Source organism: Ruditapes philippinarum, unplaced genomic scaffold, assembly GCF_026571515.1.
Source record: "Ruditapes philippinarum isolate M1 unplaced genomic scaffold, ASM2657151v2 ctg2498_1_1_1_1, whole genome shotgun sequence".
Classification (NCBI taxonomy): domain Eukaryota; kingdom Metazoa; phylum Mollusca; class Bivalvia; order Venerida; family Veneridae; genus Ruditapes; species Ruditapes philippinarum.
The window spans coordinates 126,775-149,270 of NW_026857998.1; the positions used below are offsets into that span (position 1 = coordinate 126,775).

The window sequence follows — 22,496 nt, forward strand, 5'->3', positions numbered from 1 at the left end:
CTGGGTAGCAATCCCAAGCTGCCTCACGAATATAAGCTATCTATACACTAGGTTTGGTGTCAATAGATTAAAGCACACTCAAGTTATTTAGCGGAAACTGAATTTCTATTTTTAGTAACAGTGGCCTTGACCACAGATACCTAGGTAGCGATCCAAAATAAGCTACCCATACACCAAGTTTGGTGTCAATAGGCCAATGCAAACTCAAGTTATTGAGCGGAAACTGAATTTCTATTTTCAGTGACCTTGATCACAGACACCTGAGTAGCAATCCCAAGCTGCCTCTTGATATAAGGTACCTACACACAAAGTTTGGTGTCAATAGGGCAAAGTAAAATTAAGTTATTGAGCGGAAATTGCATTCGTATTTTTAGTAACAGTGACCTTGATTACAGGCATGTTGGTAGCAATACCTAGCTGCCTCTTGATACAAGCTATCCATAAACCAAGTTTGGTGTCAATAGGCCAAAGCAACCGAAAGTTATTGAGCGGAAACTGAATTTCTATTTTTAGTAACAGTGACCTTGACCACAGACACCTAAGCTGCCTCTTGATATAAGCTACCCATACACCAAGTTTGGTGGCAATAGGCCAAAGCAACTAAAGTTATTGAGCAGACACTAAAGGTTGATGCCACCCAACGACTCCGGCATTACAATATCCCGGTTTTTCATTGAAAACCTGGTTAAGGAAACTAGGAATTAGACAGGTCAGTCAAATAGTAAGTCATTATCAATTACAGCAAATAAAACAAGTTTCAGACTTCCTCGGATTCACAAGGTAAGAAACAAATGATGAAGGTAATAAAAACAATAATGAATTTATTTAGAAGAGTTTAAGAGACATTGTATAAAAGTTTAATTATGTGTAAACTGAGTCTTCCACTATTGAACTTTTCTAGTACTTATCATAAACAAGAGCACCGCTAGGCGGAGCATTATATGCCCGAAAGTATTTTTTTTTTTAGTAAGGATGACCTTAACCGTTGACCTTTTGACCCCAAAATCAATAAGGGTCTTCTACCCAATATGGACAATCATCCTATGAAGTTTGAACATTGTGGGCCAAATGGAACTTAACATATGCTCCGGCAACTCTTTTCAGTATCAAGGTAATAGTGACCTTCACCTTTGACCTTTTGACCCCAAAATCAACAGGGGTCTTCTACCCAATATGGACAATCATCCTATGAAGTTTGAACATTGTGGGTCAAATGGAACTTAAGTTATGCGTGGAATCATATTTTTCAGTATCAATGTAATAGTGACCTTCACCTTTGACCTTGTGACCCCAAAATCAATAGGAATCTTCTACCCAATATGGACAATCATCCTATGAAGTTTGAACAGTGTGGGTCGAATGGAACTTAAGTTATGCTCTGGAAACTGTTTTCAGTTATAAGGTAATAGTGACCTTGACCTTTGACCTTTTGACCCCAAAATCAATAGGTGTCTTCTACCAAATATGGACAATCATCCTATGTAGTTTGATCATTGTGGGACAATTGGAACTTAAGTTATGCTCCGGAAACTGTTTTTAGTATCAAGGTCATAGTGACCTTGACCTTTGACCTGTGACCCCAAAATCAATAGGGTCTTCTTCCCAATATGGACAATCATCCTATGAAGTTTGAACATTGTGGGTCAATTGGAACTTAAGTTATGCTCTGGAAACTGTTTTCAGTTATAAGGTAATAGTGACCTTGACCTTTGACCTTTTGACCCCAAAATCAATAGGGGTCTTCTACCCAATATGGACAATCATCCTATGAAGTTTGAACATTGTGGGCCAATTAGAACTTAAGTTATGCTCCGGAAACTGTTTTCAGTATCAAGGTCATAGTGACCTTGACCTTTGACTTTGTGACCCCAAAATCAATAGGGGTCTTCTTCCCAATATGGACAATCATCCTATGAAGTTTGAATATTGTGGGCCAAATGGAACTTAAGTTATGCTCCGGAAACTGATTTCAGTTTTAAAGTAATAGTGACCTTGACATTTGACCTTTTGACTCCAAAACAATAGGGGTCTTCTACCCAATATAAATAATCATCCTATGAAGTTTGAGCATTGTGGGCCAAATGGAACTTAAGTTATGCTCCGGAAACTGTTTTCAGTATCAAGGTAACAGTGACCTTGACCTTTGACCTTGTGACCCCAAAATCAATAGGGGTCTTCTGCCCAATATGGACAATCATCCTATGAAGTTTGAACATTGTGGGTCGAATGGAACTTAAGTTATGCTCCGGAAACTGTTTTCAGTTTTAAGGTAATAGTGACCTTGACCTTTGACCTTTTGACCCCAAAATCAATAGGGGTCTTCTACCCAATATGGACAATCATCCTATGAAGTTTTGACATTGTGGGCCAAATGGAACTTAAGTTATGCTCCGGAAACCAAATTGCTAACGGACGGACGGACGGACGGACGTACGGACGGACAGACAGACAGACGGACGCCAGGGGGTATAACATAATATGCCCTTTCGGGCATATAAAAAGACTATCGTTTTACTTGAAATAATTCATTGTAAAATATAGTCAATAAAAATAAAAACAAACACAAACAATCTTACTTTAAACAGTTTTGCTATTTATAATCAAGTTTATCTTGTTATTATATATTTTCTGCAAGTACGTAAAGTATTCATACACAATTATCATTAACTATTTATATATCATGTAACATTTTATAAAATATTTCAAAGACAGATATGGTGATACATTCTCGCACATTTTTACAAGTTATACTGAAAGGTCCTTAAAAACCCCTAAGAAGTTCCAACCTCTGTCAAAATGTATCTTAAATTTAACATAATTATGTAACATTTGTCTTAAAGTTAGACTACTAAACATGTCGATCATAAAGTAACATCTTTTTTTCCCCAAGAATTTACACATTTCACTTATATACCATTAGTCAGTTACATCTAGCCTGGATATAGTTATTTATAGAATACCATTATAAAGAGATCTAAAGAAACATTAACTTATATTTGGAAATTATTTTCATGTATCATGAAACAATATTAGCACTATAGCTTATACAGTTATCATCAACAATTAACAACAATTTACCTTATAATATATTACATATTGGCAGTAGTTATGTACATGAAATCTTATACACAGGAAGATTTAGTTTTTATTTTGTTATAAGTGACAGCTGATATTTATACAAGTACAACCATATTAGGCAAATTAAAATTTGCAGTACTTTAACCTACAAGGACAATATACACCAGAGAGAAAATAATTCTATAATCATCAACACATGCACACACCCCAGCACATACAGCACTTAACACAGATACATGTATAAAGATTGTGATTATTTCCATAACTTTGTACCACTACTTCCTCGTAATCTGTAAATATAAAATTAAAACATTAGTTATTATTTTAATCATTAATCTACACCTCTCACATGCTTTACATTATTTCTTTATAAAACCACAAATTTTAATTACATGTAAATTAAAGTCCATGATTAAACAGATAGAGCCACCATGTACATATGACTAGTAAGCCATTAATTATGATGTGATATTCAACATTTGAAAGAGGAAATTATTAAAAGAATAGCCTGTAATAGAAAAAAAACACATTTAAAATAACTGCGGAAAAATAAAACAGCAACTGTTCATTGATTTCATTGAAGCACTGGAAAAACACAAATGTAAGAATGCTGATTGATTTAGAAATTATGTTGAATAAGTGGTCAATCAATTACTGAGAAATGCATGTATGCTAATAACTGGTTAGCAATCCAGGGAAGTGGTTTGTTTAGGTGGATCAACCTTAAGATGTGACTAACCATACATTTAAATCAGCATAAAAAACAACCAAATTTGTTTAAAAGTAATACCATTATTTCTATCTCATAAATTTTAAAGTTAAACATGAGGGTTTATCTTAGGAGAAATTATCCCTAATCCAAGATAATTGAGTTATCTTTTTGTTCTAGAGATGTGTGTTTTATATTCTAAAACTTTATCCATCTGTGGAAACTAACATCTACCACTTGACTTTCAATGGTGCTTGTGCTTAACATAGAACATTGCAAATCTTAGGCACTTACATTGCTTCAAGGGCCTTTTGCATACTAAGTCTAGAGGGAAAATCTTGAGTTTTTTATTCCTTTATGTAAAGAAATTGACATCACTTGGCTTTCCATTTGTGATGAATATGTTTATATAGAGGATATTTGTTTGTTTCAGTGTAAGATCGAAAAATATTTCACCGAGTGAACACCAGATGCAATATTTTCCACGAGTGGCGTAGCCACGAGTGAAAATATAATAGCTGGGGTTCACGAGTGAAATATTATTTGATCTTACATGTAAAACAAACAAATTTTCTGTTTATTTCATGATTTTTTAACGATTTTTAAACCATTTTACTGATTTTTGCAGCGTAACGTCATGCTCTTATCTTCATGACGTCATCAAATAATGACGTCACAATGTTGAAGCAAAATATAATTCCATGATTATTTTTAGATTTTAGATGTTTTTCAGCACAACGTTCGTAAATATTTACGAACTACAGTAATCAAGTACATTTTTTATTATGATTGACTACATTTCCTCTGAAAAAACATTCATTAATGATAAATATTTTATTTTTACGCCAAATATAGTTCGGCTACTGTGAAATTATATTTGGTAATCATTACTGTGAAATTATCAGAATATAATTAACCATTATAATTCAGTAATCTACTGCAAAACATGTAATAAATGAGGATAATGGCAATGCTTTTAAATTGTTTTTACTTGATACATGCATGCCTGTGAAAACTGACAGCCCATGCCTGTTGAAGGATTTTTTGTGCTGTATATAAATTAGGAAAAAGGCATCGATTGGCTAATTGCTTGGTTGATTTAAATTTACTATCAGCTCTTAACTTTTGATGGGCTCTTTTCTTGTTCATCTAAAGACAGTTACACCTACCCCTTGGCTTTGGAGGGTTTTTTGCTGGGTTTATCAGAAGAAACAGATTCTGTCACCATACTTTCCTCATCAGCATGTGTACTCTTTAATGTTTTCTTTATATTTGTCACCTGAAATCATAAATACAAATGTATATCAATAGCTATGTACACAATGGAAAAAAGCGAACAAATTTCATATATGTTCATATGTATTAGTATATCTGCTGGAGCATCAAACTTCTGCCAGTCTGGTTTCTTATACCAGGTACATTTGAAATATCACAAAGGAAGAGCTAAAATCTAATAATCATTAATCACAATTTTTTATGAAATACGTAAATCACTATCTTTTAAGATGAGGGCAGTTGCAACATGAGTTATGGGATGTTATGTTATATATAATACAATGTTTTACAAACTAAAATCAATAAAATCTGGGAAGACGTGTTCCCACCTAAAATTTAACAAAATCATTATCTGATAAGATGATGGCACTTGTGAAACAAGCTACATAAAGTTAGATATAATACAATGTTATAACCATAATAACCCTTTCAATAAATGACAGAGTCACAGTTATTATCATTTAACTTATTTTACCTCTTGTTCCATTTTCTGTTTCTGCCTCATGTTGTTTTCTTTGTTCTGATTTGCCTTTGTTATTTGTGTTTCTATTCCTTGTAAAACTGCTTCACAGCCAGAACACCTTTATATCATAAATAATAAAACACATGTAAAAGTGCTTTACAGCCAGAACACCTTCATACCGTAAACAATAAAACACATGTAAAACTGCTTCACAGCCAGAACACCTTCATATTATAAGCAATAAATCACATGTAGAACTGCTTCACAGCCAGAACACCTTCATAACATAAGCAACAAGAGCCGGTTGAACCGGGTGATGCTCCCCGAATAGGTTTTGGACACAGGAAGGTATACTTCTTGTTGTGTCAGAGTTATGTCACAGACAAAGTTCAAAGTGTAAAAACAACCCAAATATTGTGCACGACACATTGTCGTAATATGGTGATCATTTTTGTGAAATAGTTCTAAAATCCGACTTCAAATAACGTAGTTATGCGCCGGACATAATTTTGCTGCAAGGTCATGCTGTGACCTTGACCTTCAAGGTAGCGACCCAAATGTTGCATGCTACACGTCAATTCAATATGGTGATCATCTCTGTGAAATAATTGATAAATCCGACTTCCAGTAATGAAGTTATGAGCCGGACATGATTTTGCTGTAAGGTCATGCCGTGACCTTGACCTTCAAGGTATCGACACAAATGTTGCGCGCGACACAATGTCTCATTGTGGTGATCATTTCTGTGGAAAAGTTGTAAAATCCGACTTCAAATAATGAAGTTATGTGCCGGACACAATTTGGTGCAAGGACATGCTGTGACCTTGACCTTCAAGGTAGCGACCCAAATGTTGCGCGCGACATGCCATTTTAATATGGTGATCATTTCTGTGAAATAGTTTAACAAGAGCCCGGTTTGAGCCGGGTGATGCTCCCCGAATAGGTTTTGGACACAGGAAAGTCCACCTCTTGTAGTTTCAGAGTTATGTCCGTGGAAAAAGTTCAAAGTGCAATAATTCCAAAATTAGGCAAGGAAGAGTTACTGTTCTTTGCACTGCACTTCTAATCAATGTGATCTATCAACCTACAAAGTTTCTTGTTGATATCTCTTATGGTTTCTGAGTTATGTCCCGGACAACTTCAAAAAGTAAAAATAAACAAAGGGCAATAACTCCAGAATTAGGCAATGCAGAGTTATGATTCTTGTGCACGCACATCTACCCATTGAGATATATCTACCTACAAAGTTTTTATGTTGATATCTCTAATAGTTTTACAGCTATGTCCTGGACAAGATTTTTCTAAAAGGGGAAATAATTCAACAAGAGGGCCATGATGGCCCTGAGGTCGCTCACCTGTATATAGGCCCCCGGAGCGGGGCCAGTTTAAACCCCAGGGCTTTTATTTGAGCAAACTTGGAAGACACCCATTAGAAGATGTTTCATGATGTTAAGTTTTCACTACACACATATAATGAACTAGAACTCCCCGAGTCGGATGTGTCGCCTTGTGAACAATGTAGTTTAGGAGAAATGGCCAGGACAAAAATGAAATATGAAAATAACAAAGGGCAATAACTAAAAAAATAATAAGTGCAGAGCAGCAGTTTCTGTGCACTGCATTTCTTATCAATAAGATCTATCATTCTATGATGTTTCAAGTCCATAGCTTTCATACTTGAGGAGAAATGACCAGGACAAAAATAAAGTATGAAAATCAACAAAGGGCAATAACTCAAAAAATAAGAAATGCAGAATATCAGTTCTTATGCACTGCACTTTTTCTTAATGAGATCTATCATCCTATGAAGTTTCAAGTCCATAACTTTTATACTTTCGGAGAAATGGCCTGGACAAAAATTAAGTATGAAAATTAACAAAGGGCCATAACTCAAAAATTAAGAAATGCAGAGTACCGATTCTTGTGCACTGCACTTATTCTTAATGAGATCTATCATCCTATGAAGTTTCAAGTCCATAGCTTTTATACTTAAGGAGAAATGGCCCGGACAAAATTAAAGTATGAAAATAAACTAGAACTCCGCGAGTCGGATGTGTCGCCTTGTGAACAATGTAGTTTAGGAGAAATGGCCAGGACAAAAATGAAATATGAAAATAAACAAAGGGCCATAACTCAAAAAATAAGAAATGCAGAGTACCTGTTCTTGTGCACTGCATTTCTTCTTAATGAGACCTATCATCCTATGAAGTTTCAAGTCCATGGCTTTTATACATTAGGAGAAATGGCCCGGACAAAAATAAAGTATGAAAATTAACAAAGGGCAATAACTCAAAAAATAAGTATTGCAGAGTACCGTTCCTTGTGCACTGCACTTTGGGTTATTGAAAGAAGCATGCATACCAAGTTTGAAGTCAATCAGGCTTAAAGTGACTGAGTTATGCTCCGGACAAGCTTTAGGGGACGCCGACAACGACGCCGCCGACACAGACGCCGCCGACAAAAGTAACCCCTACATGTCACCTTTTCAAGGCGACACAACAAAGGGCAATAACTCAAAAAATAACAAATGCAGAGTACCTGTTCTTGTGCACTGCACTTCTTCTTAATGAGACCTATCATCCTATGAAGTTTAAAGTCCATGGCTTTTATACATTAGGAGAAATGGCCCGGACAAAAATAAAGTATGAAAATTAACAAAGGGCAATAACTCAAAAATTAGGAAGTGCAGAGTATCGGTTCTTGTGCACTGCACTTCTTCTTAATGAGATCTATCATCCTATGAAGTTTCAAGTCCATAGCTTTTTTAGTTGAAGAGAAATGGCCCGGACAAAATTAAAGTATAAAAATTAACAAAGGGCAATAACTCAAAAAACAAGATTGCATTTGAGAAAAATGCTATGCCACCGCATTAATACAACACTAAATAGTAGTGTAGGAACAGATTTTCTTTGTTTCTATACAATTTTGAAGATTGTCATAATGCATAGATCCCTGACCTATCTAATTCTTATTATCAGATTAGTTAAATCTGTTGTTAACTCAATAAAAGATCAGAGTAGGAATATATCAATGCACTTGAGTCTAGTGAATTTGGTGTTGAAGGTCATATTTCACACAGCCTAAATTTCATGACTACATCAAAGGACAACATAGTAAGACACTTTGTCAAAATCTAGGTCAGCTGAAATCAAAGTTCACTTAACATCTAAATCTGTACACATGGTTCAAATTTCATAGCTGTACATCAAAGGACAAGAAAGTAGGTCACATCATCAAAATCTAGTTCACCTGATATAAAAGTTCAATTTTACAACTAAAACTGTGCACATGGTCAAAATTTCATAGCTGTACATCAAAGGACAAGAAAGTAGGTCACTGTCCCCTTGGGCAAGGCAAAATTTTGGACCCAAGGGTTTAATTCAAAACAATCTTGATACAGGTCCACCAAACAACATTTCAAGTCAAATATCTAAGCTGTAGCTTTCTCCTATTCAGAAAAGATTTGTTTTATTTTCTGTTTTTACTACGTGAACATAATGAGAATCACTGCCCCTGGGCAGGGCCAATTTTAACACTAGGGGCATAATTAAAACAACTTTAGTAGAGAACCCATAGAATATATTATAGAGCAAACATCAAAGCTCTATGCCTTGTACCTTCAGACAAAAATATTTCTTTTTTTTTTTTACTATATGTACATAGTGAAAATCAATGACTCCTGGGGTGGGGCCAATTTTGACCCCAGGGCTATAATGTGTACAATCTTGCTACAGGTTCACTACATAATGTTTCATGCAAAATATCTTAACTCTAGCTTTGTAAATTTAGAGAAGATGATTTTTTAAGTTTTTTACTATATATACATATAAGGAAAACCTATGGCCCATGGGGCGGGTCTTTTTGACACAATCTGAGGCAAAATTTGAACAACTTTGGTAGAGTACCTATAGATGATATCATTTAACAAATATTCAAGCTCTAAGCCTTGTACCTTCAGACAATAAGATTTTTTTATTTTTTACTATATGTATATATTGAAAATCAATGACCCCGGGGCAGGGGCAATTTTGACCCCAGGGCTATAATTTGAACAATCTTGCTAGAAGTTCACTTCACAATGTTTCATGCAAAATATCTAACCTCTAGCATTTGCTAGAAGAAAATTATTTTACTATAAAGTTTTTACTATATACATATAAGGAAAACCAATGACCCCCGGGGCAGGGCCGATTTTGACCCCAGGGCTATAATTTGAACAATCTGAGTAGAGGTCTACCAGACAATGCCTTATGCAAAATATCTAAGCTCACAACCTTTTGGGTCTTTACAAGGAGGTATTTTAAGTTTTTACTATATGTACATATAGTGAAAATCAATGACCCCGGGGCTTGGCCGATTTTTGACCCCAGGGCTATAAATTTGAACAATCTTGGTAAGGGTCTATCAGACAATGCCTTATGCAAAAATATCTAAGCTCTAGGCCTTTTGGGTCTTTACAAGAAGTTTTTTTAAGTTTTTACTACATGTACATATAGTGAAAATCAATGACCCCGGGGCGGGGCCTATTTTGACCCAGGGTTAAAATTTGATTAATCTTGGTAGACCTCTACCAGACAATGCCTTATGCAAAATATCTAAGCTCTAGGCCTTTTGGGTCTTTACAAGAAGGTATTTTAAGTTTTTACTATATGTACATATAGTGAAAATCAATGACCCCCGGGGCGGGGCCGATTTTGACCCCAGGGTTATAATTTGAACAATCTCGGTAGAGGTCTACCAGACAATGCCTTATGCAAAATATCTAAGCTCTAGGCCTTTTGGGTCTTTACAAGAAGATTTTTTAAATTTATTCTTATAATTCCTTTTGGTTGCCATGGCAACCAGATTTCTGCATGGAATGAAATTCTTTGAACAACTTTGGAAGCCCTTCACCCAAGGATCAATCCTGCCAAGTTTGGTTGAAATTGGACAAGTGGTTTTTCACAAGAAGATTTTTTAAGTTCACTATATAATCTATATAACACACACACACACACACACACAAACAAACACACACACACAGGTGAATCGCTATATGCCACCGCATCGCAGATGCTGCGGTGGCATAATAAGAACTGCAGAGTACCGGTCCTTGTGCACTGCACTTCGGGTTATTGAAAGAAGCATGCATACCAAGTTTGAAGTCAATCAGACTTATAGTGACTGAGTTATGCTCCGGACAAGCTTTAGGGGACGCCGACAACGACGACGACGCCGCCGACACAGACACCGCCGACGCCGCCGACAAAAGTAACCCCTATATGTCACCTTTTCAAGGCGACACAAAAACAATGACCTCCGCCCCCCCTCCCCCCTTTGGCAGGGCATATTTAAACCCAAGGGCTTTTATTTGGACAAACTTGGTAGACACCAACAAAAAGATGTTTCCTGCTTAAAATCTAACCTCTAGCTCATTGGGTTTTTTAAAAGAAGATTTTTTAAGTTTTTACTATACACATATAGTTAAAAACAATGACACCTCTGGGGCGGGGCCAGTTTTAACCCCAGGGCTTTTATTTGAACAAACTTTGTAGACACTTACTAGAAGATGTTTCATTCTTAATATTCTTAAAATTCTAAACTCTAGCTATTTGGGTTTTTTCAAAGAAGATTTTTAAGTTTTTGCCATACACATATAAGGAAAACCAATAACCCCCGGGGCGGGGCCAATTTTGACCCCAGGGCTTTTATTTGAACAAACTTTGTAGACACCCATTAGAACATGTTTCATGCTAAATATCTTAGCTCTAGCTCTTTGGGTTCTTTAAAAGAAGATTTTTTAAGTTTTTACTATATGCATATAAGGAAAATCAATGACCCCCTGGGGCGGGGCCAATTTTGACCCCAGGGCTTTTATTTGAACAAACTCGGTAGACACTCACTAGAAGATGTTTCATGCTTAATATCTAAACTCTAGCTATTTGGGTTTTTTCAAAGAAGATTTTTTAAGTTTTTGCTATACACATATAAGGAAAATCAATGACCCCCGGGGCAGGGCCAATTTTGACCCCAGGGCTTTTATTTGAACAAACTTTGTAGACACCCATTAGAACATGTTTCATGCTAAATATCTAAGCTCTAGCTCTTTGGGTTCTTTAAAAGAAGATTTTTTAAGTTTTAACTATATGCATATAGGGAAAATCAATGACCCCCTGGGGCGGGGCCAATTTTGACCCCAGGGCTTTTATTTGAACAAACTTTGTAGACACTCACTTGATGATGTTTCATGCTTAATATCTTAACTCTAGCTATATGGGTTTTTTCAAAGAAGATTTTTTAAGTTTTTGCTATACACATATAAGGAAAATCAATGACCCCCTGGGGCGGGGCCAATTTTGACCCCAGGGCTTTTATTTGAACAAACTTGGTAGACACTCACTAGAAGATGTTTCATGCCAAATATCTAAGCTCTAGCTCTTTGGGTTTTTTAAAAGAAGATATTTAAAGTGATTTCTTTTGGTTGCCATGGCAACCAGAGTTCTGCATGGAATTAAATTCTTTGAACAATTTTTAAAGGTGACCACCAAAGGAACATTCCTGTGAAGTTTGGATGAAATTGGCTTAGTGGTTTATGAGGAGATGTCATTTAAGGTAAAAGTTAACGGACGGACGGACGCCGGACGGACGGACGCCGGACGAAAAGCAATCACAAAAGCTCACCCTGTCACTTTGTGACAGGTGAGCTAAAAATGAGGCTTAACAGAGTTATGGTTCTTTTGCACTGCACTTCTACTCAATGAGATCTATCTACCTACAATGTTTCATTCTGATATCTCTTATAGTTTTAGAGTTATGTTCCGGACAAAGTTCAAAGTGTTGAAATTAACAAAGGGCAATAACTCCAAAATTAGGACAAAAAGAGTTATTGTTCTTATGCACTGCACATCTACCCATTATGATCTATTCACCTACAAAGTTTCATGTTGATATCTCTAATAGTTTTAGAGTTATGTCCCGGACAAGACTTTTCTATAAGGGGAGATAATTCAAAAACGAGGCTTAACAGAGTTATGGTTCTTTTGCACTGCACTTCTACTCAATGAGATCTATCTACCTACAATGTTTCATCTTGATATCTCTCATAGCTTTAGAGTTATGTTCCGGACAAAGTTCAAAGTGTTAAAATTAACAAAGGGCAATAACTCCAAAATTAGGACAAAAAGAGTTATTGTTCTTATGCACTGCACATCTACCCATTGAGATCTATTCACCTACAAAGTTTCATGTTGATATCTCTTATAGTTTTAGAGTTATGTCCCGGACAAGATTTTTCTATCAGGGGAGATAATTCAAAAACTGGGTAAAATAGAGTTATGGTTCTTTGACACTGCACTCCCCCTCAATGCCCTCTACCACTGTATGAAGTTTAAACAAATTATCTCCAAGGGTTTTCAAGTTATGCTCTGGACAAGACAACGGACGGACAGACGGACGTTCTAACAGGAGAGTAATTATACGGCTACTCTATTGTTCTCTCTATTGTTCTTTTTAGCCACACAAAAGAAAATAGCCACATAAAAGCATTACGGAATGAATGACATCAAAGAGAAAGAACAGTTACCTATTGTCCCTCTAGCCACATAATTACTGTCCTGTGAGTGCGGACAGACGGACGGACATACGGACAAGGCACCGACTATATGCTCCCCCGAAATTTTTCGGGGAGCATAAAAATCTGACTTCAAATAAGGAAGTTATGGACCGGACACAATTTTGCTGCAAGGTCATGCTGTGACCTTGACCTTCAAGGTAGCGACCCAAATGTTGTGCGTGACACGTCATCTTAATATGATGATCATTTTTGTGAAATACTTTTTAAATCTGACTTCAAATAGCAAAGTTATGGGCCGGACACGATTTTGCTGCAAGGTCATGCTGTGACCTTGACCTTCAAGGTAGCGACCCAAATGTTGTGCGTGACATGTCATCTTAATATGATGATCATTTCTGTGAAATACTTTTTAAATCTGACTTCAAATAGCGAAGTTATGGGCCGGACACGATTTTGCTGCAAGGTCATGCTGTGACCTTGACCTTCAAGGTAGTGACCCAATTGTTGCGCGCGACACGTCGTCTCAATATGGTGATCATTTCTGTGAAAAGTTTTAAAATCCGACTTCAAATAACAAAGTAATGGGCCAGACACGATTTTGCTGCAAGGTCATGCTGTGACCTTGACCTTCAAGGAAGCGACCAACATGTTGCGCGCGACACATCGTCTCAATATGGTGATCATTTCTGTGAAATATTTTTAAAATTCGACTTCAAATAACAAAGTTATGGACTGGACATGATTTTGCTGCAAGGTCATGCTGTGACCTTGACCTTCAAGGTAGCGACCCAATTGTTGCGCACGACACGTCGTCTCAATATGGTGATCTTTTCTGTGAAAAGTTTTTAAAAATCCGACTTCAAATAACAAAGAAATGGGCCAGACACGATTTTGCTGCAAGGTCATGCTGTGACCTTGACCTTCAAGGTAGCGACCCAAATGTTGCACGCGACATGTCATCTCAATATGGTGATCATTTCTGTGAAATATTTTTAAAATCCAACTGACCGGACACGATTTTGCTGCAAGGTCATGCTGTGACCTTGACCTTCAAGGTAGCAAACCAAATGGTACGCGCGACACGTCGTCTCAATATGGTGATCATTTCTGTGAAATAGTCCGACTTCAAATAACAAAGTTATGGGCCGGACACGAATTCGGGACGTACGTAGGTACGGACAGACAATCCGACGACTTTATGCTCCCCCGAAATTTTTCGGGGAGCATAATAAAACACATGTGAAACTGCTTCACAGCCAGAACACCTTCATACTATAAACAATAAAACACATGTAGAACTGCTTCACAGCCAGAACACCTTCATACTATAAACAATAAAACACATGTGAAAATGCTTCACAGCCAGAACACCTTAATATCAACTTATACTGCTCACAATCATTACTATATCATGACCTAAAATACCATTTTAGAAGAAGTAGCATCTTACAATAGAAGTTCCAACTGAAGTAACTAATTCTATTTTAACTTATACTTGTGCCTCTTATTCCCTTGGTACTTAACTATTCAACACAGACAACAAAAGTGAGAAGAATAAAACTCCGGAAAATATGTTGATTATTGTAGCAAAGACTATCTGTTACATCATAGATTATTCCATTTAATGTTTGCATGTAAGCAATTATATACACAACATGGCAATTAACACCTATCTGCTGCCTAGTGAGTAAAGTTATGTTCTCATATTTCCAAAGCAATTACATTTTAACAGTTTCAAAAACAAAACCAAAAGTAATCTTTATTTTTTAATACACCTATACCTAGCCCTGAAAGTGGGTATTTTCTCAATGGCATTTATCAAATATCTTAATGGTTGTTTAACAAAGACAATTGTCTTTACAGGTATGAAAACTAAAAGTAAAATGGTGAAATAATTTACGGTACTGAATAAAACAAGAGCCATGTCAACATGGCCATCCCCCGCCGAATGTGTTTGCTCATTGGAAGAATGTATATGTAGTAGAGCGGAATAATTCCATTTTAAGAGGTCTTTTGGTAATGAAAACTGATGGCTATAGTGATTACAGATTTGAAACCTATGTGAATACTGATGGCTGAAAATAACAAAGGGCAATTACTGAAAAATAATGCAGGGTAGGTTATCATTCTTGTGTGCTGCATCCCTCCTCAGTAAAATCTATCCACCTATGAAGTTTCAAGTTGATACCTCAAATACTTTTTGAGAAAAAAATTGAATTGAAAAATTAAGTATGAAAAAGAACAAAGGGCAATAACACAACACTTATAAAAGGTAGAGTTATCATTCTTGTGCAGTGCACACCTCCTGAGTGAGATCTATGCACCTATGAAGTCTCATTTTGATATCTCAAAGGCTTTTTGAGTTATGCTCTGGACAAAAATTAATTTTGAAAAATAACAAAGGGCAATAACTCAAAAATAATGCAGGGTAGAGTTATCATTCTTAAGCACTGCACTCCTCCTCAATGAGATCCATCCACCTTTGAAGTTTCAAGTTGATACCTCAAATACTTTTTCAGATAAGCTCTGGACAAAATAGCATGAAAAAAAACAAAGGGCAATAACTCAAAAATTGTATAGGAAGAGTTATCATTCTTGCGCACAACATTCCTCCTCAATAAGATCTATCCACCTATGACATTTCATGTTTGATATCTCAAACACTTTTTGAGTTATGCTCCACTCAGGTGAAAAATTAGGTATGATAAATAACAAAGGGCAATAACTCAAAAATTATGAAAGGTAAAGTTATCATTCTTGTGCACTGCACACCTCCTGAGTGAGATCTATGCACCTATGAAGTTTCATGTTAATATCTCATAGGCTTTTGGAGTTATGCTCTGGACAAAAATCAATTTTGAAAAATAACAAAGGGCAATAACTCAAAAATCATGCAAGGTAGAGTTATCATTCTTGTGCACTGCACTCCTCCTCAATGAGGTCTATCCACCTATGAAGTTTCAAGTTGATAACTCAAATACTTTTAGAGATATGCTCCGGACAAAAATGTCGGACGGAAGGACGGACGGACGGACGGAAGGTCGGCGAACGGAGACTATTTCTATATCCTCCGCCGAAATTTTTCGGCGGGGGATAATAATAAGTTTTCTCAGTTGTATATGTTACATTTCAATAAAAATACAAATAAAAAAGTGTAAGTAAAACCCCTGGCAGGTGCATGAAGTCTATAAGGTACTTGAGACTGGCTATGCCTAATACCTTGGAAATATGGGTACCACGGAAATATGAGGCACAAGTATACCTAGCCTTACTGCAGAATCTATAGTGGACTTACCAATCTTGTAAAACAGAGATAATTTCTGGTACAGCCTCTTGTCTAATGTCTCTTCCAATGGCATAATCAACTTCTAACTGTTGGTTTTTCTGATCCAACTTTCCATGTATAATATCTGCATATATCACCTCAATTATCAAATCCTGCAAAAACCAAGGTATAACTTGTTAACTTTTACTTGCTGATATCAGAGAATATATCATAAAATATTTACCATTCATTTCCAGGTAATGTTCAAATTTAGTTAACCAAATATTCATGAACAGGTAATAGTCAAAATAACTTTACATTAAGCCATAATTATGTTCAATTTGATATCATACAATGTAAAAATAATCAAAAACCGATATTATCTACGGGAACCTTCTATAAATAGAAGATATTGAATGAGTGTAAGTTTACTACTGAATTTATTGAACGTGTTGAATAAAATAATATTATGCGAGCCACTTACGAGCATAATATTGATTTATTCAACGAGCTCAATAAATTTAGTAATTAACTTACACTCATTCAATATCCTTTATTTATCACATATCAAATAGAGAATAACATGCTACTGTCTTTTGATATCAATTTTATCAGGCGAGGCTGATATGGGCTAGAAAGGGCGAGGCTTGCCGAGCCCTTTCTGCCCATATCAGCCGAGCCTGATAAAATTGATATCAAAGGACAGTAGCATGTTTTTCTATTTATCATGTAACACATAATAACTGTCAAAATAACAAAATAATCTACTTTTAAATAGCGAATTTCGTTAAAAAGGGAGATTTTTATTCAAAGAAATAATTCTTGAAAACAAATTCCTCCGCCCCTGAAACTTAGAATTTGTAATTGGCGGCCATTTTGTTTTTCGACTCGGATAAAATACAACAGAATGTAGGCCTAATACGATAACATTCTTACCTTTAATTTAAACATCAATCAAAAAATCCGCTGAGAATCACATAAACTAAACTTTACTGCAATTTTTGTCTTGAATTGTCAAATTCAAAAGTTCACGATAATTTCAATCAAAGAAAAGTCATTTGAATCGGCAATCAAACACAAGCTACACAAACATGCGTCTTATTTTTTAAACGAAACAATTTGTTCACTTATTAAATAATAATCCGGCGAAATAAAGTAAACATTTACAAGTTCTCAAAGAAAATCGTCTAGCCTGTTTGTTATGATTACATGTAGTATGACGTGAACATCGATGATGTCATTTGCAATATAAATTATGACGTCACTTCAAACTATTCGCTATCTAATTTATTCGTAATTGAAATCGAAATAATAAATAAATAAATTTCGCATATTGATTCAAGACTTGTAAGGGTATGAGATTACATTTTAGAATTCACATGCTGATGAAAATGAGAATATAAGCAATTGAAAAAAAGTCCGTTAAAATGGGCGGGGCTAATTTTTGATATCAGGTTACTGACGTGATAACAAAAATAATTATCAGGCAAGTGTTATCGGGCAGTTACCATAGCAGTTGCATGATAAAAATAAAGACCGCTTAAAGTGAAATAGAAAATTTTTTCATGGACGCGCCTATAGCTAACATTTAGCATGTCTTAATGCTTTGTTTATATAACGCAAATGACATCTTGTCAAAATACATGCACTGCCGTGCAATACCATATTTACAGAGTCGCTAAAATCGGCACCGGTATGTGATAAATATTGTTGTTAGTGTATCAGTAACAATCAAACTTTAAATACAGTGGGTCAGTCTTCTATAATTCAGGTAGTATTTAAACATTTTTCATAATCAACTATTGGTCAATTACCATAATAAAAGTAAATCTTTTTAAAATATATAACTAATTTAGCTGAACTTGACAGTGAAAGAATGAGCATAATGTCACTTTAAAGACATATTATGTCTCAGAAATTCATATTTTTGAAAGTTTAATATATGAGCCATGCCATGACAAAACAAACAAAGTGCGTTTGCACCCAGCATGGATACAGATCAGCCTGCGCATCCACGCAGTCTGATCAGGATCCATGCTGTTCACTTACAAACCATATTACAAGTAGAGAAATTGATAGGGAACATGGATCTTGATCAGTCTGCGCAGATCTGCAGTCTGGTCTGGATCCATGATAGTCACAAACGCATTTTGTTGGTTTTGTCATGACGCGGCTCATATGTCAAACATATGTTTGATGATGTTTCAATAATGAATTCAGAGCATGTTACATGTTTAAATACTGACGAAAGTAGCACTAATCGTGCAGTAATGTGTCATAAAGGTAGCAAACTGTTAACAAAGAAGTATTTTGACTTCCATACAAAATACTGACTCACTATAGTTATACCAACTGCTATCAGAGCAAAATATAGTTCATGTACATGGAAAATGTGTATATTTTTGGAATCTGAAGCAAGATACCAAAATTTAAAAAATTTTGAGAAATAAAATTGATAGCATTTCTGGGGCAAAATGTCACTTTAAGGTGAATGTATATATGTATATATAAGAATTAATCTTACTTCAAGGGACCTCATGTTAGGAATATCCAACTCCTCCAATAAAACACTATATGGAATGCACTGAAAATAAAACATATCATGTTACAAGAATGGACTGAAGATGGTACTAAAATTATACTATTACTAATAAACCATAAAATAAATCATAGGACATAAACTTTATTAAATTTGAGTAGCAATGTCAAAGGAGAATACAATGAGAATTGTATTAAACCAAAAGTATTAAATTAACAGTAAGCTTGCTTAAATTCAGAAAAATAGCCTGGGTATTTAAGAGAAAGTCAACATTACAGTTATATGTCTAACTCTTTATCAGTTACCAACAGTTATGACAGAATAAGCATGTGTGCAAATTTATATGTGAAATTTCAGTGGCTGTGAGGAAAGATTTTGCATGCAAAAGCCTTTACCAAGATTTTTCTTAGTAATTCTGTAAAAATCTGAGCTAGAATTATTGGTCTTAAAAAGTGACCCACAGCCATGATCTTCAAGATTTGTGTGAAATTTCCAGTGAACAACTTGCATGATTCATGAGATATACAGTTACATGTAAAACATCACCCAAATATTATGTCAATATCAATGTTGAAACCACAATGATAAAGATAACTGCATTATTCTTTTTTATTACATGCTTTTCGGTGGTTTATAGAAATATATCAGTGATATAAAACTGATAATTTCACTGTTTTAAACAGTGAAATTATCAATTTGATAATTTCACTGTTTTGAATTTAAGCCCCTTATGTTGTTTCAGTGAAATACAAGCGTGCACAGTACTGGGAACCAACTTACTGACGTGACATGGTAAATAATGTCATGTTGTATTATTATTATTTGGCGCCCTTTTCATTCAGTATTAGGTTTAATGTCTTTTTAAAACGTTTTTTTTGCATATAATAAAAAGAAAATTTGTTTAGTTTAGTGTAAGATCGAAATATATTTCACCTTGTGAACACCAAAAGTTCATATTTCACTCGTGGCTGCGCCTTTTGGTGCTCACTCAGTGAAATATATTCCGATCTTAAACTGAACTAAACAAATATCCTCTATAACTAAAGGATTTGAAAGTGATTTGTCACCATTATACAATCACCACAGCCTTTATTATGCAGTCTAACCAGTCTATACTGATGATAGCCCAGGTTTTGTAATTATGATACTGAAATCACTAAAACTTTGAATGGACTGTTCCAAATTTAAAGCATGGCAAGTCCATTACAATGGTGGTAGTGGTGTTGAGAGTATACCCTCCAGATCACTGCAGTATGCCACATTAAATTTATCAGAGCACGGTTAAACCACAGCAGCATTCCTGGGCATGCTGCTAAGCAGTTTAGCAGTACTAGTTGTCTTCACTTCTGCAAATAACTGATAATTTCTGTACATCCCAGAGCAGAGGTACAGTGCGATAGACTGTAGCAAAGATTTCATAATTATCACAATGGAAGAGAACTGCACTGTCCGGGAATGGAAACAATGGTTGCCTGTCCAATGCTCTACCTATTGAACTAATTGGCTGGTTATGTTACATAGTTGTGGTCAAAGTATGGATGGGTAGCTGCTATGTGATCATGTACAAATTGACACAATCACAAGATGTAAACAATATATTATATACATATAGAATACCTTTGTCTTTGTAGCCAGAGATACCATTGTCAGATGTCTTAATTTATTCAACATGGCTGCACTCAGTTCAGGTAACTCTGATTTCTTCTCTGAAATCATAATTAAGTAAATAACAGTAGAGCATCTTTTAATAGTTTTTATTCACACTGTATTTAAGTAAATGATTCATAGAGTTGTAACAATATGGTAAAAGGCACATTGCAAAATAATGAGTACTTGGACATTTTTGAAGTGAGTATTCTCAACCTTTCTGAGTTTTGTAGAAATACAATTACAAATTCTATGTCACTAAATTATACAAACATATTACATTTACAAAGATGGTGACTGAAAATTCAATTTAATGTAAAAAAAAAAATCATGTCTAAGATAGCTATTACTATATAAGATAAATATAAATATTTTCATTTTATTCCAAGCTAAATCAAAACACCATAAATAGTTCCTGACATAGATGAACAGAGGCAAATTTAAAGAGCATGGAGCTATGGACAGTATACTATGGACATAAATTGTAGTTACACTTAAGAGAGCCTGTAGCCTACATATTCATAGTGAAACCTGATCAATTTAATTACTTTCATAAAGAAATTCTCAACAGTTCCAATTTGAAGCAGGGCAGGTCCATTATGCAAATTTGAGTTAAAGGCTAATTATGCTTTGGAAATGCTTTAACTTTTATTTCTCAAAAACTTTTAATTTTGGTGTACATTTTGTACTTTTATAGTAACAAAAAAAGTTACTCATTGGCCAATTTACCTGAACCATCTTTTTCATCTGTTGCTTTTTTTTGCAATAAGTACAGTTATATAGTGAATTAGTATTTTGTATAGAAGTGAAAATACTACCTTGTTTACATTTTGCTACTTTTATGACAAATGCTTTCATAGTTATCGCTTCTTTTCTTTAGGGAACAAGTATCTAATATTCTCTAAAACCATTAATTAGACATTATAAAATTCATACTTCCTAAAGAAGTAAAATTTTATTTGTATCTGAGGCATAATGTGCCTTTAATAATTACCTTTATAATCTTTGTATGTTCCATAGGCAAAACAGATTCAGCAAGTTAAAAAACTTTACATGATCTCCACTTGAGAGCTGTAAATACAATATATCATAAATCAATAAATTATGATAGTTCTACAGAATTTATTCTTCTCAATATTCCAACTTACTTTAAAGGAATCATATACTTCTACATCATTCATGTATAAATAAAACAGAGAAGTTCCATTAAAAACTAACATGAAATAAAGTTATACTGAATAAACAATATTATTAAAGGAACTCCACTGCAGTCCAAAACTGGCACGCAACTGCCTAAATAAGAAAAATTGAATTTCTTAAATAGATCACTTTAAATCAGAAAAGATATGCAAAAGATAATTTAGAAAAACACTCAATAAAAAATTGAAAACTGTCTTTTTGTGCTATTCTAAGCCCGATTTGAGTTGCAAAGCTTTTCAACTTTGGGTCATTTTGCACAATTTTATTGGAATAATTATTCTGGAATAAGTGAGTGAGTGAATGATCTTATTGGTCATTTCAAAAAACCTTGGTGAAGTCCCTTTAAATCATATTGGTTTAAACATATTTATTAAAGCTCCATTGCGAAACAAGTTCTTGCAACTTATATATAAATCACGTTCAAGTCCACTTCCTGGAACCAACCAGTACTTTTGTCATTTTAAGAAATATTTTTTTTACCTGATTTGGGCTCGAACCCATACCTGGGTTGAAAGGCAGACACCTTAACCACTAGGCCACCGCTCTCTTTAAATCATTATTGAATGAAGAAATAATATGAAATTAGGTGCTACCTATGACGCGGAAAGCTCTTATGAATTATGATTTTAGCCTAACATATTTAGTGTAAATGTAAACCAGATTTATCTTGAAGGTATTTTGTACCATAAACAAAACGAATAAATTGGAAGTGTTCAACCTATCATCAGGGGACCTCTGCGCATGCGTCGGCGTTTGGAAAATCCCGTC

General features: G+C 35.0%; 1 protein-coding gene across 2 annotated transcripts; it reads right to left on the reverse strand.

Moving 5' to 3' along the window:
- Positions 1-2,747: 2,747 nt before the first annotated feature.
- On the reverse strand, positions 2,748-21,601 carry LOC132751721 (COP9 signalosome complex subunit 7b-like). Of its 2 annotated transcripts, none has more exons than XM_060741935.1 (7): positions 21,523-21,601; positions 20,499-20,587; positions 18,867-18,926; positions 16,373-16,515; positions 5,538-5,643; positions 4,957-5,066; positions 2,748-3,368 (listed from the first exon to the last, which is right to left on the reverse strand). In XM_060741935.1, the coding sequence occupies exons 2-7, from the start codon at positions 20,550-20,552 to the stop codon at positions 3,332-3,334; spliced, it is 510 nt and encodes a 169-aa protein (XP_060597918.1). In that variant the 5' UTR covers positions 20,553-20,587; positions 21,523-21,601; the 3' UTR covers positions 2,748-3,331. The 2 variants fall into 2 exon arrangements, with proteins under 2 accessions (XP_060597918.1, XP_060597919.1); XM_060741936.1 differs by having other exon boundaries at positions 4,911-5,066.
- Positions 21,602-22,496: the final 895 nt, after the last annotated feature.

Excerpts from the sequence above, each read along its gene's own strand:
- LOC132751721 (XM_060741935.1), bottom strand. The coding sequence starts at position 20,552 with ATGTTGAATAAATTAAGACATCTGACAATGGTATCTCTGGCTACAAAG. Across the intron at positions 5,644-16,372 it reads ATCTCTGTTTTACAAGATTG|GTGTTCTGGCTGTGAAGCAG; the intron begins GTAAGTCCACTA and ends TATGATATAAAG. Across the intron at positions 5,067-5,537 it reads AACAGAAAATGGAACAAGAG|GTGACAAATATAAAGAAAAC; the intron begins GTAAAATAAGTT and ends TTATGATTTCAG.